Here is a 17,968-nt window from a genome sequence, read left to right as displayed (position 1 = left end):
GGGCCTGAGACAACCACAGGTGCAAGGGGCGGGGCTCGGGAGACCTGCAGGAACGGGGGGGCGGAGCCCCGAGTGGTTGCAGGTCCGGAAGCGGGGCCACCGGTGAGGAGCAAGCAGAGGGTGAGTGATCGCCAGAGAAGGGAAGACCCCTCCCTCTCTGCTGCCCTGGGAGCGCGGTGGCACCAGGAGCTTTGGGGTGTCTGCAGATTCTGGAGGCATCCAGGTTTAATGCTGGGAGGGCGATTCAGGCCTGCCTGTGCTCCGCTTGGCGCTCAGCTGCCCTGGTTACTAGGCCGGCTGCTTCTCCTGTGCCACGCTGCACCCTAAGTGGGGCGCGCTGATGTTCACTCCTCAGGGACTTTCTCTGCTGCTGTTGAAGGGGCATGCCTAGACTGGGGGTTGGCTGGCTTTCACTTGAGGATCAGCTGTTGAAAAATGTGTGTGCTCGAAGACTAGTCAGTGTAAAGCTTGGAGGGGTCCTGGCTGTCTGGCTCCTGGTACCAGATGCTTTTGCAAAGCTTAGCAGTGCTAGTCACAAAAGGACTGAAATGGCAGCCCGGTGAGGGGAAAGAGCAGGCAGGAGAAATCAGAAGCTTTTGATTCTGTGTTACCTGGGAGTTTCTGGGCTCTCTGAGCTTTTGTCCTCCTTTGCAAAATGAAGATCATGGTAGCTGCCTACTTGTGCCTCCCAGGGGCCATGTGAGGATAGGACGAAAGAGTGGTTACAGAGCCAATCAGGTAAATTGATGTCTCTGTTCTTGTGCTGATGCTAGGTTGGAGTTCAGGTCTGGGGAGTCTAAAGAGGATTACTAGTCAAGTCATGAGAATAGGCCACTTTTTTGTTGTAGTTTGGTCTGAACTTTCTGGCAGGGAGTCCCAGAAGACTCAGTTATGTCTTGCATCCAGACTACTTCTCCCGGCCAGGCCCCCGAGGGAGCTGCTGCAGGCAGGGAGCAATGGCAGATGGAAAGCAGAGAAGCACTGATTTTGTGACCTTTAAACCCCAGCTGCAGTGAGGACTCTGTGCTGAAGCTTGAGGCTTAGGTTGGAGCTTGGTGGAATTCCCCTTCCCTCATTCAAGTACTGGACCACAATCTTACCACATTCCAGAAGACATCAAAAGAAGGGAATGCCAGAAATTTGTTAGGTTCTTACAGGGGCGAAGGAAAGCAAGCATGATGACAGGGCCCCCGTACAGTGTCCTGTATCTGTGTGTGTGACCTTTCAATGCCCAGTGCTTCTGCTCACTAGCAACTGACCCTTCCAAGATGAAATGCCTCCTGCTCGGGTTCCTGGACAGATGAGAAGGTGGGTAGAGGCTTCTTGATCAGTCTTCATTTGTCTTCACTATAGAAGCTATGAGGCTTTTGGGGACCAACCACCATGGTCGTGACCTCCCTTGCAACCATTGGTTCATATGGTGCTGACCCTGCGGAAGCATAGGGATGGCAGTTCAGGGATAGGCCCTGGCTGCGGCCTGTGTGTGGCAGGTACCAGGGGCTATAAGCAGCATGTATAGGTTGTCCCAGCATGTCCTGGCAGTAACTCTGTCAATGGCTCTCAGAGACAGTTGCCCTCTGGGTCAGTGCCATGCTGTGTACATTCAAAGGAAAGCTCACATTTGGTAGCAGAAATGTACTAAAACGTGTTGGAGAACGAGGGAACTGACTTTTTGACTGGAGTGACAACATTCAGGATTGAGAGAAAAACTTTGCTAGTGGAGATCATGATCACATCCAAAGCCCTCTGATCGAGCCTGTGTGCCTTCAAGGATCAATTGACCTCCTAGTGTGGAGTGCGAGAGCTCTACCTGGCAGTCAGGTCTGCATTGGAAGCCTCACACCACCTCCTCCTGCTGTGGGAACCAGCACTGTTTCTCAGCTTCTGGGAACTTTGGCTTCCTCTTTGTAAAACAAGGATAACCGTGTCCACCTCGTGAGGTTGTTATGAAGAGTAAATGGGACAAGATACTTAACAGCACCTGATCTACTTGTATCCAGGGTTGGGTCCTTTTCTGCCCCTCTGCCTGCCCATCTTTCAACCCGAGCTTCTCAGGACAGCAGGTGGCATGGGAGGAGGGCAGAATTGGGAATTCCAGGGCCTTCACTTCTCATGGGATCTTGGGTGAATCCCGTCCGCTCTCTAGACCTCAGTTTTCTCAACTGTGTGAGGAGGATGTTGGACTGTGTGGTCATCAAGAACCCCTCCAGTTCTGGCCTCCCGATCAGCATGCCATCATATTCTCCCAAAAGACAAGAGGGAGGAAACCAACGTTCAGGCTTTTGTTCATTTGGTTCTTTTAAAAACATCTGTCTGGCACCTTGTCTGGCACATAGTAGGTGTTCATTGAACATGTGTGGAAGGCACTGGGTAGGACCTTAGGAAGAAAGTGTGGCAGGTTGACCTGCCGCTTACATGCATGGTGTAAGGGTTCCCCGGCAGTTTATGTATCGCACGACAAATACCGTAACAACACAAATGGAGTTACTGCATCTCAGCACGAAGGACCGAAGTTCTTTCGCAGCCTTATTTCACCGCCCGTTACGTTTACCCAGGTTTCGTCTGTAAACATACATGATTTCTTACGGTTACAAGCATATGGAAGCATTTGGGAAAGGTCTGACAATAAATGGTTTCTTTAAATAATGGTTTTAAGAAGTAAAAAGAATCACATGTGGGTTTTCTAAAGGCAAGTAGTGGGATACATTGTAAAGTAAGCGTTTTTCCTGCTCAAGCTGCCGGTTCCCAGTCCTCCCTAGGGGCAACTATGATTACTAGTTTTTTATTTATTACATATTTTTTCTCTCACACAAAGAGTAGCATGCTATACATACTCTTAACTCCTTCATTTATTCACGTGTTCTATTTTGGAAGTGGTTCTAACATTAGAAAACGTTCCAGTGAGTACATAGTGTTCCTCCACGGTGCATGTTTCTGTAAACACAATTTTGCACCCCACCCCCCCCCCGCCCCCAGTGCTGTTTACTCAGTAGTGGTTAGGAGTCATTGTTGAGAAGACCCACAAGCGACATCTCTTGTTCTCCCCTCAGCAAGAAATGGCTTCAGTCCCAGTGAACAATAGATTAAAGGACAATTCGTGCATCTGGATGTGAGTCAGAGCACCGAAAGAGAAAGGAAAAGGGATTTGTTCACTGGTAATTGAGAACTGATTTTCCATTCAGGCCATGATGCAAAGTCCAGCTCTGTCACTTACTGGCTCTACGACTTGGGACAATCTGCCTAATCTCTCTGCATCTCAGTTTCGCATTCTGTACTATGGACAAAGATAACAGGATCTGTCTTTGGGGGTGTTTTGTGCAGAAAAAATGAGATTATGCAGGTGAAGTATATGTAGCCATAGCAGGTCACAGTAGACGCTCGGGAAGGGTGGGCTGCTATGTTCTTAATAATCTAGCAGAGTCTCCTTTGTCAGCAGATATTTATTGGGTAGTTAAGGGTGAGCTGCGGAGGATGCCTGAAATCCTTGCCTTTGGGATGCTCACATACCGTGTGCGGAGATAGGCACACTGCCCATGGTTACAGTGGCCCAGTGGCAGAGGGGACACACTGTGTGGGGGGTCACAGAGGCTGGGAACAAGTCTCCCTGGATGATTTGAGAATGATTCCTTAGCTCACATCCCTGTTTGGTGACACCTACTCAGTTCTCCCCGCTTGTGCTTGATTCTCATCGGCTGCGTTACTTTCAGAGCACTATCATGTTACTGCGTGCAGACTGCCTGTGTGTACCTGCCTGTGTGTACCTGTTGGCCCCCTCCCAGGGCAAGTCTCCTGCTTTCTCCCCTGCCGAGCTTCTAGGCCATGCATGGGATAGGCTTTTGGTGAACTGTGGGGTGGACCTCTGCTCAGACAAATCATGCTATTGCACGCTGGCAAACTCCAAGTTATCAAGTTGTCAGATCTCTGGTGACACCCGGTCTCTGGACTCTATTCCTTCACGTGAGGCTGACTCCAAGGTAGGCCTGTGCTGCACCATCCACACTAGCTATAGGCTTTGAGTTTGGCTGGTGCCACTTGTCCTACAAAGTCTCAGGGATGAGAGACAAAGATATATCTGCTCCAGATGCTTTAGGTCAAGGAGAAAAAAGGATGAGTCTAAAAACGAACTACCCAGGCTTACTGGAGCCCACTGCTTCCTTCTTGAACAGAATGGCTGCTCACCCTTGCCTCGGAGTGGGCTTGTGGAGGAGAAGGTCACGGGGGCTGAGTGCATGCCTATAGATTTTGTCCAGGGGAGATAGGAGCTGGTTGGATTGGCTTCTAGAGGGGAATTTCTGGGCCTGCCTTCTCTGAAGATAGGTGGCTTCACTTCCTTCGTGTAGACGTTTGTTCACCAGCCTTGCTGGATTCCTTCTGTGGGCTGAACCTTGTCTCGAGTGCTGGGCACATGGACATGATGGACCCTGTCCCTGCCCTTTGGGAACTTACAGCCAGTGGAGGAGTCACAAGCAAAAGGTGACTGAGGGTGACGGGCTGTGACAGAGGACCTCAAGTGAAGTGGACAAGCAGATTCAGGATCTGGAGCTAGGCAGACCTGCGTTCAGATCCTAGCTCTATCACAGAAAGCCTGTAATGACCTTGAGCTTTGAAAAATGGAGAGCTAGGGAACCTAACTTAAGGTTGAAGATGCAGTGAGAAAATGCAATGCAGTGGTTGGCGTGGTGCCCGACAGGACCCTGAGACAGCAGCGTGCTCACTGTGTTCCAGGCACACGGCTGCTGTGGAGCACCATGAAACCCCTCTTTGGCAGTTTTCTTTGGGTGCTAGTGTAGGGGTAATGGTACCAGTTGGGTGGCGAAGGTGAAGTCACGACATATTTAAGGAGCCCTCAAGATGTGCTCACAGCCCTCTTGACCTCGGGTTTGTCCACAAATGTCTCCTTCTCCCTTTTTGCATGAGCTCCTCTCAGAGGTGGGTTTCAGCTCAGCATTGTCGAGTCTTCTTTGAGCACCTGCAGCGATTGATTTCACAACTTTTCCCAAGGGGAGGCATGAGTCAGGTTATTTCACCTGCACTTACCAAGGAGGGCAGAGACCATGAAGACCCAGAGCAGCGAGTCAATCTTCGGTTTTTCTGCAGAACTTTCAAATCCATCGTGTTTTTCTTTGCTAGGGATTTATCCTCCTGAGCATCAGAGAGGCAGATAGGGCAGTGCTTGACGGACAGACTGCAGGTGCTTCTGTCTGTGTCCTGACTCTCCTACTCACAAGCCATGTGGTCCTAGGCTAGTGACCACACCTCCATTTCCTGGTCAGCACAAGAAGTGTGATGGTACTTGCCTCCACATGGTGTTTTGAAGGTTTCAAGAGATGATGCAGAACAGGGCTTAGCAGAGTGTTTGCTCACTCATTGAGCAAACATTGGGAGCACCCAATAAATGTGAGCTAGGATAATGTTCTCTTTTTGCCCAGGGTTTACCAGGGTTTTTAGGATGCCGATTTTTTTTGGGGGGGGAGGTGTTAATTTATTGTTTGTGAAAATTGCGTGAGTTATTGCAGAAAGAATGTGTTAAGTAAAACTCAGATAGATGTACTCAGTGATAGGGGCTAGCAGGAGACTCCACAGTTGCTGGTAGATCTCATCCTGCATTGGATTGCAGATGCAAACCTCAACTCCCACAAAGACATTAGGGTGCCAGTGAGGGATCTCTGGGGTGGGATCTCTGTCTCAGGCCCATCCAGGAACTGGGGGCTGGCCTTCCAAGTCCTCTCTGTGTCATTGTTCTGTGATTTCATGTAAATAACGTGTTTCGTTTTTCTTTGTTTTGGTTTATTTTGCCATAGGGTGCATGTGCTCACCAGAGAAACAGAAAGAGAGAGAGGGAAAATGATACATTGCCCCCAGGAGGGATGGCCATATCAGTCTCTTCTCTTCCAGTCTCCTCTCAGGATTCTGGACACACATGCACATGCACCCAGTGTGATTCTCAAGCCACTGGGTCTGGGACTCGAACCACATAGCTGGCCATAAAGAATGGGTCTTAATATGAACACTTTAACCTCCATGCCACCTGCTGGCCATAAAGAATGGGTCTTAATATGAACTAATGCAATACAATACTTTCTCTCTTTAGAATTAAATTGTTTTTACATGCTATAGGGCATGCATTCATGAAGCAGGCAGAGAGAGAGAAAACAGGGGTGCTTGAAAGCACCCCCAATGGGACCTGGTCACATGCAATCCATTTATTCCAATTCTCCATCCCATAAGGATCCTGGGTATACATGAGTGTACCCAACCTGTTTTCTAAGCTGCTGGGACTTGAACCCCAGTTGGCCATGTGGGATCCAGCTTCCTCTGTGCAGTGCTTTACTGCTGCGCTTCAGAACTGTCTAGTTCCAGGGTTTAAGTATTTTTGTTTTACGGATTTTTTTTTAAGGTTATGATAAACTACTTGTGTAATCAGAAGAAACTTTAAATGTTTGGCCTTGACTCATATAAATTTCTTTGAAAATCATCTCATTTGAGAGGAAAAGAAGAACGAACATATTTAAGCTCATATTTATTGGATGCAGTAATTCTCACCCACTCTTGTATAAGCCATATAACTAGGGCAAGGAATTTCTGCTCATTTGGTACATTTCTGAATAATTAAATATTTATGGAAAACAAGTTAATAATTTCAGAAGAATTTGCTGTGTCTCTTTTTATGGCAATAAAATTTGTCATGTGGAATTAATGACTTTCACCCTTCTAAGAGATTTCTCATTTTGCATCCTCTCCATAGTGTGTGTGTGTGTGTGTTTCTTTCTAGGCACCATACTGCCAACACTAGTCTACTAGCACTCACAGGTGGTTCTCCTGTTGGGCTCCCACAGCTCTTCCCTGCCATCTCAGGTGGTGACACCGTGGGACCACCGGTGCCCTCCTGTGAAGCCCTTGCTAGGCTTTGCATAGTTTGTTGTGCCCACCCTTTTCAGACCTTGACCAGGGATCGTACAAGGAAGCCAGATGGATCTGAGGATGTCCTTCCCTTTGCATAGAAGAAGGACCAGAGCAATAGAGTGGCCTGAGAGGTGTACCCGTACACTCTCTAGCGTAATTGTGGCTAAGTCTGTCTCCCCTGGTGCAGTGTAAGGCAGTTCTGTCAGATCACGGAGTCCCCAGAGTCTGGTCTAGCATCTGGCACATAGTAAGTGCTTCATAAATGTTGAATGAACAAGGGAAGTGATGGGTGCCCAGTGACTGATTTGAATTGTAGAATGAGAAGCTTGTTGGATCTGAGGTCTCTTCCATTATCTAGTATCTCCACCACTTAACACTTAAAGAGTCTCTTGACACCTGTTATTTTAGCTCCTATCGATTCTGCAGGGTAGTGATGTGCATAGGAGAAATGGAAGCTCAGAGAGCTCAGACAGATTAGCTGAGGGCTCCAGGGCCTTTTCCAGGACCTCTTCTCACACCCCAGGCCACCCAGGCTGACACACACATTGTAGGCATCTCAGATGAAATAAAGAAGCAGGGTTTCCCTGGAAGAAGCGTATTTGTAATAGTTCCTCTTGGTTTTAGTGTTTTAGTTTCCTATAATTGAATTTAAGGAGTTGAGCTCAGTTTGGAGTGATGGGTTTATAGTCCTGTTTCATTCTAGGGACCAAGAGTCTGGATCTTTCCTGTCTTGGCTAAAGTGTAGTCGTTATTGATACATGGACTGATTGATTACCAGAGTTAGCATTGGTGTTCTTGTTGGGAAGCTTTTTGACAAGATTACATATACTTGCTGATTGGCACATAGCATTCTTCGGTTGCTTTTCAAAGATGCCGGTTGTTCTGGACGTTTCTCTGATTGACAGAGGAGCACCTTCGTACCCAGTGCTTCTGTGGCCTTCGTGCTCACCAGATGCAGCGTCAGCCTATCCGAAGGTTAGAGGTCATCGAATCCACTCTCCTCACCTTCCAGACGTGCGTAGAGACATTGCCAGGGCTTCCCGCTCAGGTGTCCCGATTCCCCACGCAGGAGGCCTTGGACTTGAGCATGTCTGTTTACACACAGCAGTTTCCCAGCAGCTGCCTACAGGTCACACAGCACTGCTAACAAATAGCATCCACAGTGAAGTGTTGGTCTCACATGGAACCTCTGCTCAGGGTTCTTTGTTGAAAGTACCGTGTAGCCGCACAGGGACAGGGACCAGGACTGGACTAGGTACACAACTCTGCCGTCTAGTCCAGTGATGGCCAGCTAAGAAATGACAATGCCTCTTGTGGTCTCTTGGCACCACGTGGCCTTAGGGGGCTTCTCCCGGGCCGAGAGAGTCTTGAAACCTAGCTTTATCAGTATAGCCGGTAGTTCTTGGGGAACTAGAGGAGCAGCCTGGTATAATAGAAAGATCAGCGGATATGAAGCCAGAATGCCAAGTGTGCCAATTTTCTTTGAGATGCCTGCTTTCCGAGTAAGCAGGGATATCCCCAGGAATATCCTTTCCTCAGTAGGAAAGCCCCAGCTTTGAGAGCTGAGATTTTGCATTGTGAGGGTTGATTCAGAGTAAAGACAGTTGGATGCTATTACAGGATTGCACCAGCAACTGAAGACAGCCTTACTCCATGTTCTTCCCTTTCCTGCCAGGCCATCCATCAGTCCAGTTCTTGCCCAGGGCCTACCGAGTGCCAGTGCTATGCTGAGTGTGGGGCCACAGCTGCGGAAAAGCCAAGGTCCTTGCTGCCTCTGCACCTGCTATTTAGTAGCAAAGTTAAAGAAGTACAAGCACAGTGACAAAGACGTCCCTGAAAAATTAATTACAGTCCCAGCCATGGTAACAAGAGAGGAAGGCATGGTGCTGAGAGACCAGAAGTCTAATTGGAGGGTGAGAGGCAGCTTCCCAGAGGAAGGGGACTTCAAGCTGTCACCTGAAGGGGGAGTTGGAGCTAGCCAGGTGGAGAGGTGTTGTCATCTTTTAGCTGTTCATCACCAGACTGGATTCAGAGCTGTGTACAAGTCGGGTCCTGGTCCCTGCCATGGGCCCAATTGGCGAAAGGGCATGGAGATTTAAGAAGTACCCGGAAGCCAGCCTGGAGGAAGCCCCGAGAGCCTAGTGTTTGTGTCTGTCTTGGCACTGCTTTATTTATTTATTTATTTGGAGAGGTTTTTGCAATAGGGCACGTGCACTCACCAGGCAGACAGAGAGAGACAGAGAGACAGAAAGCGAGAAATCACCCCCCCAGGGGGGATGGCCATGCCGCAATCCTTTCTTCTCCATTCTCCTCTTGGGCTCTTGGGCACACACGCACACGTGCCCGGCATGAGTTTTAAGCCACTGGGTCCAGGACGCGAACCGTGGTCAGCTACATGGGAGTCCAGTGACATAGCCATTACGCCGACTGCTGGTCCCAGCGCTGTGTTATTGAACTGCTCTCAGAAGCCCTGACAGATGACACAGTTGCTTTGTCTTATTTTTCAGACCTCCCAGCTGTCCCCAAGCATCCATTACTGAAGCATTACCTGCGTGGTTTCCAAGATAGCAGTTGGCCTTATTTTTGTTGCTTTGAAACTTGGTTCTTTCCTTTGCTTCTTGAGGGACGGAAGAAAACCTCACAAGCAGTCCCCAATTGTTACGTAGAAATGTAGCGAGCCCAATCCAGGGCTGGCCACTGCAGTCCCTGCTCTGAGCAGCCTCTCGGACTTGACAGGCAGGGGTAGATGAAGGACAGTGCAGCGTCCTGGGTGGAATGGAGAGGAAATGCAAGCGCCAGGGACCACACAGGACTCACAGGGTCTCACACAAAGATTTCGTCTTTTCCCCCAGTTGGCCATTTCTTTTTTTCTTTTTCTTTTTCTTTTCTTTTTTTTTTTTTTTTTTTGCTATTGGGCACATACTCTTGCCAGAAAAACAGAGAGAGACAGAGAGACAGAAAGTGAGAACTCACCCCCCCTGGGGGGATGGCCGCGCCGCAGTCCCTTCTCCTCCATTCTCCTCTCAGCATCCTGGGCACGCATGCACACATCACAGCATGAGTTTAAGCCACCGGGTCTGGAACTCGAACTGTGGTGCACTACATGGGAGTCCAGTGACATAGCCGTTACGCCATCTGCTGGTCCCTGGATTTCACGTTTTCTATGTGCAGTGGGACATGGGCAGAGGTTTGGTGTACAGAGGCACAGAGCGAGGAGGCACAATGTGCTTCAGAAGCAGTGAGCAGTTCAGTGCATGTTGCTGGAGTGTGAAGTCCATGGTGGAGAAGGGCGGCAGGACCAGCTGGCAGGAGAGGAGGTCAGAGAGGTGGTTTGGGGGCCACATGGTGGCGTAGCAGTAGCGTGGCTGGACCTGCGTGGGAAAGGTCCTGAGCGTGCTGGGCATGTGTACATGTACCCATGATCTGGGCCAGCCGAGACCAGGTGGGGATGCCTGTCTCTCACGGAAGAAATAAATTAAAATTCAAGGAAAAAAACCAAAGAGGTGGTTTGGGGTTCATGGAGGGACTTGGAAACAGTGTTTGGGAGTTTGAACCCTGTGGTTGGGGAATCCTTCACGAGTTACAGGGGAGAGAAATGCCATGGCTTCTGGTCCTGGCAGCAGCATGGATGACGCCGTGGAAGGAGATACTGGGGACTGGGAGATGAGTGAGGGGCTGTGTGGGAGCTCAAGGCAAGAAGGTGGGCCTGAACCTGCCCAGGGCTGGACAGAAGGCCAGTTTGAGGGACAGCTGGAGCTGTCTCTCCTTGGTGGGTTAGTAGCTGGGAGGGGAGGCGATGCGGGGTTTCTCAGGAGGCATGACGTGGAGCATGACAGGAGCATTGGCTGGGGAGGAGGAACACAGCGAGTCTGACTTGGCCATTGGGAGTGTGGGGTGCCTGGGACAGCCTGACGGGACTGTCTGTAGCAGCTGGCGTGCTCGTCAGGGCTTAGGCCTGGACCCAAACTGGCTCTCACGCTTGGAGCTTCAGAGTGCTCTGTGGTGGGAGGGCTGGGGCTGCTCATCTCACCGTGAAGAGTTTGCACAGGTGGTTCTGATGCCGTCCAGGCAGGGGGAGAAACCTGGGGTTGTTCTCGAGTAGGTGGCCTTAAAGTCATGTGGTAGGAGAGGGCAGGACTCAGGAGGTGTGCAGAGAGCGAAAAGGGCTGATCACACTGTCACAGGAAGTCCAGGGGAGGTGATAAAAAAGAACAAAACAAACAAACAAACCATTTAGGTGGAACTGATGAGTGACTTGGGGGTGATCCTTGGTCCACTCTGTCCTGAGAGTGGGTAGCAGGAAGAAGCCTGCTGCAGTTTCCAGAACTCTCAAAGTTGGAGCACACGAGATCTCCCAGAGTGCTGGTGAGGGCCGGAGGTGTGGGGTCCTGGTGAAAGTGAAAGTCTGACCTCCAGTAAGCCTGAGTGCTTGATTGAACTCAGCTTACAGAACCAGCAAAGAGCCCTTGATCCAGAGAGCCGGGAGAAGCTGACCTGTGACCCCTGTATGTCTTCCGAGTATTAACCTGAACCCAGAGACCTGGACATGTAGGGCGGATGCTGAGGCCAGGTGCCACTGACCCTGGTGCTGAAAGCCACAGCTGGCCAGAGTGAGACAGGATCAGAGAAATCACAGGGAAGTGGCTATTCTTAATACCAGAGCCAACCTCCTAGGTATGAAGCCCTTGGCCCCTTTGCTCTGCTCAGGAGAAGAAAAAGAAAAGCGATTGATGTTGGTTAAGCTGAGAAACCGAAACGCTTGGGCAGAGAGAAGGGAACAGGTGGATAGAAAGTGGAGGCAGGGTGATACGTGTGTGTCTCCTGGTCCAAGACATAAAGGGCAACTGTTCAGTTCGCGTGGGATGGGACATAGAGTGGCTCAGAGCAGGGGACACTGATCTGGGCTCAAATCCTGTCCTTGGTCACCTGCTTGTTGCCAGGAGGAGCTCTTGTGCTGGCTGTGAGTTCTTAGACAAGTTGCCTAACTTCACTGGGCCTCAGTTTTTGCATCGCAAGTGGATATGACATGAATACCCACCTTCGAGGGTGATTATAAGGATCCAGTGGTCTATTTCTGTGGGCGAGGTGCTTGGCAAAGTACTTGTCACAGAGGGAGGATTCAGGAAACTGGCCATCGTCACCCAGGGTCCTCTGCAGGTGTCAGGAAGAACTTTGAAACTGAAGAACTTGAAATCAAGAACGTGAACAGTGACAAGTTCAGCTGTGAAAGCATCAACCCATGGGGGGAATACTGGGACATGGAGGGGGCACGTATGGCAGTGGAGCCACAATGGTCATCACACAACAGAAGAGGGAAGAGCAGCATGGTCCTGCAGCTGTGCATCTCTGCCAGTGCCGGATCCCGTATGGCCTGCTATGGGTCAGTCCCGCTCCTGCCCTGGCCCCGGTGGCCTGCATGCATGCCCAGGATCCAGATGGGAGGAGATGGGGGGTAGATCACAGTGTGACCACCCCCACTGGGAGTGCTTTCTCTCTCTGTCTCTCTCTCTGGTGGGTGCACGTGTCTTCTGGAAATTAAAATAAATAAACAAATAAAAAAAAATGAAAAAGCACAAGGCTCAGGAACCTTAACCAAAGGAGTCTTATTGACTATGAAGAAGAGAGGCAAATTGTAAAACAGTTTCTAGGGGTGACGACTCCAGAGTGTTGTTGTATGTTAGCCTCCCCTAGTTTTTAGCCATGATAAAATTTTCGTCTCCTTTACCTCCCTGAGTATTTTAGTTGGTAGCCACTGGGGTAAAGTGGCATTAGGGATTATATGCCTAATGTTTGTTTGTTTTTAACTCCGCAGTCTTATTTTTATGACTCGGCTTATTGCAGAGTACCATCTTACTAAATGTGTATTGAATAGATAGGATGAAATCAGTCAGTCAGTCATCAGTTAATCAGTTCCTGGCTCTTTCCAGAGAAATATAAATATAGTAGTAGTAATAATATTATGTCTCCAAATCTTGTCAAAGATTTAATGTAATTCCAATAAAATAATTTATAAAACTTGGTTAAAAAAATTAAGTTTTTTTTTTTTTAAGTAATGACATTGCTGCAGTCTTCCAGATTCCTGTTCATTTTAATGAGCATTTGAATTGCCTGCTGTCTGTAAAACATTGTCGGGCCCTTTAGCGAGTGTATATAAAAATGGGTATCATGTTACATTTTCTTATTTAATCCCTTCACTCTCCTAATTAGAGAGCCACTTCTTAGGTTGGGCGACAAGTGACAGAAAACTCAACATAAACATATAAGGTGGAAGTTTCTTGTGCAGGAAGTCAGGTGGTAATCTGCTCAGGTAGGTAAGGAGCCTGCATGTTCAGAGACCTAGGTTTCTTTTAAGTCACTTCATGACCTGAAATGGCTGCTAGAGTCTAGCTTTCCCATCTGCATCCCAGCCTCTGAGGGTATTGTGCAGAAGTCACGCACAGCTCTTTTTACATTACAGGGGCCGATCCTGGGCCTTCTTTGTAGTAAGGGAAGCTGGGAAAGGTAATCTGTGTCCAGGAATCCAAGACAGACACTCTACTAAGGCGGGAAGTATAGATGGCTTTTTGGGGCCAGCCTTACCAATATTGGCCCCATTTATCAGATGTGAAGCCTCAGAGTGGCCGCGATTAGCCCAGCGTTCCATGGACTGTACTTCCTGTGACTTACATCAAAGCTTACTACCAGGTGGTCGTTTATTAACCCCTTATGATGGGTGTGGGTGAAGGCAGGAAATGGACGGACAGAGGCGACGGAGCCGCTCACTTTCCCAGGAGCTTTATAGTTGAGACATCAGGCATGACGCGGCAGCGAGGGAGGGATGGCCACTTGTTACATCACTGGGGCACCTGGGTCGCCGTGATGAAACTACCTATTATGAGGGGTTCCAGGTGGGCTTGAGGTGAAGGACAGAAGGCAGGGTTGAGGACGGGAAGGTGTGTCTGTGTGCTGTGGAGCCTTCAGAGAGGTGGGTGACAGGGCAGGGAGCAGGTATTGAGGCAGAGCGGTCCGCCTACTTCACACGTGTTTGTGAACACAGGACTCAGGACTCGGGACGCCATCACTAGCAGGAGCATTGGCACCTGCGTCAGTCCCCTTCCCCCAGGCCCCTCAGGGCTGATGCCGCGTCCCAGGCGGGTGCTGCACTTTCATGTCCCAGCCTGGCACTTCACAGCATAAGTAGGCCTGCCCTTTGACCCTGAGGGAGACGCTACCTTATCCCTCAAGGTGGTTCTGTGCAAACACACCCCGGGAAGTGGCCTGGGCAAAGGTGGTCAGACTTTGCATCCTTGGCATAGCCAGCGAGACGTGTGGGAGTGCCGGCAGGTGACAGGAGTGAGGCGGTGCCCTCAGTGGGGCACAGAGGAGGCACTTGGTCACCCTTGTCCATGGTGGTGCCTATGGGCCGAGAGGCAGCCCTACTGATCGCACCGCCAGTTGTCAGTTCTTCTGCCTGGTTTTCAGGGTTTAGATAGACCGAAGGGCCTGGGGTCAGCGGGTGCTGGGGAGGCCGGAAGGGAGCAGGGCGACTTGCTAATCTCTGCCTTCTTGCACACGCGTCATGCCCAGTATGTTCCTGGGTGTGGACTCTGTTAGCTCCGGGCAAAGCAGTCATAATTCTGTTTTTCCTTGTGTCTAATCACATGAAGTCTGTTTCTTTGCTTTTTAAAAAATAATTACTTGTTTTATTTTTTATTATTTTTAAATTTGCTACAGGACACATGCACTCACCAGAGAGAGAGAAAGAGAGAGGGAGAGAGAGAAAGCTGCTAGAGACTTGAACCATGAGAGAGAGAGAAAGAGAGGGAAAGTGAAAAAGCAAGCTGCCGGGGAATTGAACCATGGTCAGCCCTGTGGAAGTCCAGTGTCTTAACCACCATGCCATCTGCTGGCCACTGAAGTCTATTTCTTGAGCTTAATATTTGTGATCGACTTACTTTGAAATAAAGTACAGTGAATCTTTAAGAAATTTAAGAAATCTTAAACATATATTTAGCAAAATTCTTTGCTAATTAGTTGGCAAACTAATGAAATGTTAAATAAAAGTGATCCACAAAATTATCATAAAATATAGAGCTAATGGACACTTAAAGATTAGCTCAGTTTTCCAGTTTTACAGGAGGAGAAACTGAGGCAAGAGAAGTGAAGAAGTTTGCTACAGAGTGGTCACACTCGATGAGGACCAGGCAGTGCCCTGGGAACTTGGAGTCCATTAGGCTAGAGGTGAGGGGGCCTGAGGGAATCCATCTGCACTATTTTTGGACACGTGTCACGCCAGGACTCATCTGTCCTCGTTCACAGATGAACAGATAGGGAACTGCCACCGAAGAGGACGCACTGAAACGATTCCACGTGTGAAGGGAGCTAGGCCGGGCGTCCATGCAGAACAGGAGCTTGCTCTCAGAGAGGAGCTGGCCTCAAGGAGCGAAAGCGATTTCACACCTCGTCCGCTCTGTCCTCTCAAAGAAGTTACAGGTGCTCTGAGAGGTGAGACGATGCGCCAGCGACCGAGATGAGAAAGGAGCTTGCATAGAGAACTTCAGCAAAGCAGTCACGGATGTCAGCATTTACAGTGAGCAGTGATGCAGGACAAAGGCGTGATGGCGGATCTCAGAGGGTATGGGAAGGCAGCAAGACTGGTCAGTGTCTAACCCCTGGAGTTCCGAAAATGGAGACCAGGACAAATGGAACAGGATCGTTCGTTTTCCAGAACTGGAGAAGGGTCTGGATTTCTAAATTATGATGGCTCCTCATGAACTAGGTAGAATTAGCAACAGTTAACTAATGCTTAAAATATCCAGGTGATGGGGCCTGCAGACGGCGTGGAGGTTAAAGTGGCTGGATTCCACAGGGCCTGTTTGAGTCCTGGACCCAGCAGCTTGAAAATCATGCTGGGCAAGTGTGCGGGCGTGCCCGAAATCCTGAGGGGAGAATGGAGAAGGGGTTGTGGCCTGGCCATCCCCCTGGAGGGTGATTTCTCACTCTCTCTCCAGCAAGCTCATGCGCCCTATAGCAAACTTTAAAGAAAAGGAAAAGAGTTCAGGCAGAGTTTGGTTTTGTTTTTGTTTCAGTTTTGTTTGATTAATCTCAGGGATAAAGAGGAGATAGCATTAGCATGTAGGCAGAAGAAACTTTTCAGTCAAAGAGAAAACGATGCTGGACTGAGACGTCTGTGGTGGAGGTGCCGGAGGGAGAGGAGCAGTACCCAGAGGGCTGTGGGGCAAGGGCGCGGGACCCACGGAAGGGTAGTCAGTGAAATCTGAGCTCACATCTGACGGCAGCAGACTCACTTCAGTCACGCGGGGACATACCTCGCATGTGGCTTTCCTGGAAAAACTCGTTTAAAAGCTCCTGCAGCCGGGGCGGAAGACCGTAAATGGGCTCAGGCATAAAATGATTTCTAAATAATTGAAGTAATGATGATACAACAGTCAACCATAATTAACACAAAAACCAGGAAGAAAATCCAGCTCCAACCAAAGATCATGCCTGCAAACACACTAAAACCATATGGGTGTGGGGCCAGCAGGTGGCCTGGCGGCTACGGTGCTGGACTCCACGTGGCCAACTGCAGTTTGAGTCCCAGACCCATTGGCTTGAAAATCATGCCAGTGCGTGTGTGCATGTCCCAAATCCCAAGAGGAGGATGGAGGAGAAGGGATTGCGGCGTGGCCATCTCCCCTGGGGGGCGACTTCTCACTTTCCCACTCTGTCTCTGTCTGGCAAGTGCACGCACCCTAGTTTTTAGGCAAAAGTCTAAGAAACTAAAACTAATCAAAGCAAGACTGTATGGATGTGAGGGCTGGTAGGTCTGAAAGCTGTCCCCAGCCCTCTGACAAGTTCAGACCCGTGTGTTGTAGCTGTTACGTGTGCCGGGGTCCAGGGGACCCGTTTGATGCCTCCTCTGGGTGCCGTGTTTTCAAACCTCCCTGACAGATTGCTTGGCGCCTTGTTCTGCAGGGCAGCGCCTGTCACTTGGGATGTAAAATGGTGCAGTTTCTTTAGGAAACCACCTGGAAGGTGCCTAGAAAGTGAGACATGGAGTTACTGAACGACCTGACCATGCCGCTCCTGAGGGTGTACCCACGAGAACCAGAAGTGTACGTTTGTGCTCATAGCAGCCACATTCACAATGGCCCAAGTGGGAAACAACCCAGGTGTCCACTGGCTGGCCAGTGGGTAAAGAAACAGTGGTCTGCTTGCACCCAGATCATGACTTACTCGTGAGCAAGAATGAAGTTCTGATGTGTGACGTGTTTGGATGCGCCTTGACGACATTCCCAGTGAAGGAGGCCAGACAGGCCCGTGCCGGCCGGCCCCGTCTGTGAGCTGTCTGGGGGCAGAGTAAGAGGCGGTCGGCTGGCTGGCAGGGCTGCGGAGGCCTGGGAGTGGCTGCTCATGGACAAGGGGCTCCCCCGGGGCTGCTGCAAACATCTGACGTGAGGATGTGGTGATGGCCGCACAGCTCAGGAAACGTTAAAACACTGCCGAATCCTGTGGTTTAAAGGGCGAATTTTATAGCATGCCAATCATTGCAATTTTAAAAAGTAGCCCTTTTTCTCATAGTTAAATGTTGACTGTAGAAAACTTAATCCTACAGCACGGTGGTTAAGGAGCCAGATCACGTGTGGCCGACCATAGTTTGAATTCTGGCTCAGCTTGAAAAGCACGCTGGGTGCATGTGTGCGTGTGCACAGGGCCCCGCGGGCACTGTCTTCCCCTCTGCTCCCCCGTGTGGCCAGGCCCCGCGGGCACTGTCTCCCCCTCTCTGCACCCTCATGTGGCCAGGTCCCATGGGCACTGTCTTCCCCCCCTCTGCTCCCTCGTGTGGCTGGGCCCCGCGGGCACTGTCTCCCCACCTCTGCTCCCTCGTGTGGCCGGGCCCCACAGGCACTTTCTCCCTCTCTGCTCCCTCGTGTGGCCGGGCCCCGTGGGCACTGTCTCCCCCTGCTCCCTCGTGTGGCCAGGCCCCGCGGACACTGTCTCCCCCCGTCTGCTCCCTCGTGTGGCTGGGCCCCACTGACACTGTCTCCCCCCCTCTGCTCCCCCGTGGGGCCGGGCCCCCCGG

The 17,968-nt window shown here is 50.2% G+C and overlaps 1 protein-coding gene across 7 annotated transcripts in view; it reads left to right on the top strand.

Annotated features, from left to right (window-relative positions):
* The first annotated feature begins 100 nt into the window (after nucleotides 1-100).
* RALGPS1 (Ral GEF with PH domain and SH3 binding motif 1) overlaps nucleotides 101-17,968 on the top strand; it is a 284,196-nt gene continuing 266,328 nt past the window's right edge. For 6 of the 7 annotated variants that reach the window (XM_014590021.2, XM_027774049.1, XM_014590019.2 and 3 more), the window contains exon 1: nucleotides 1,291-1,308. In XM_014590021.2, coding sequence (XP_014445507.2) covers nucleotides 1,301-1,308 — 8 coding nt within the window. In that variant the 5' untranslated portion in view covers nucleotides 1,291-1,300. Of the gene's footprint in view, nucleotides 121-1,290; nucleotides 1,309-17,968 lie in introns of those variants that run through there. The other variant, XM_006154099.3, reaches the window with a different exon arrangement.

This window comes from Tupaia chinensis, unplaced genomic scaffold (assembly GCF_000334495.1).
Source record: "Tupaia chinensis unplaced genomic scaffold, TupChi_1.0 Scaffold000394_1, whole genome shotgun sequence".
Classification (NCBI taxonomy): Eukaryota; Metazoa; Chordata; class Mammalia; order Scandentia; family Tupaiidae; genus Tupaia; species Tupaia belangeri.
This window is presented reverse-complemented; position numbering and strand designations above follow the sequence as displayed.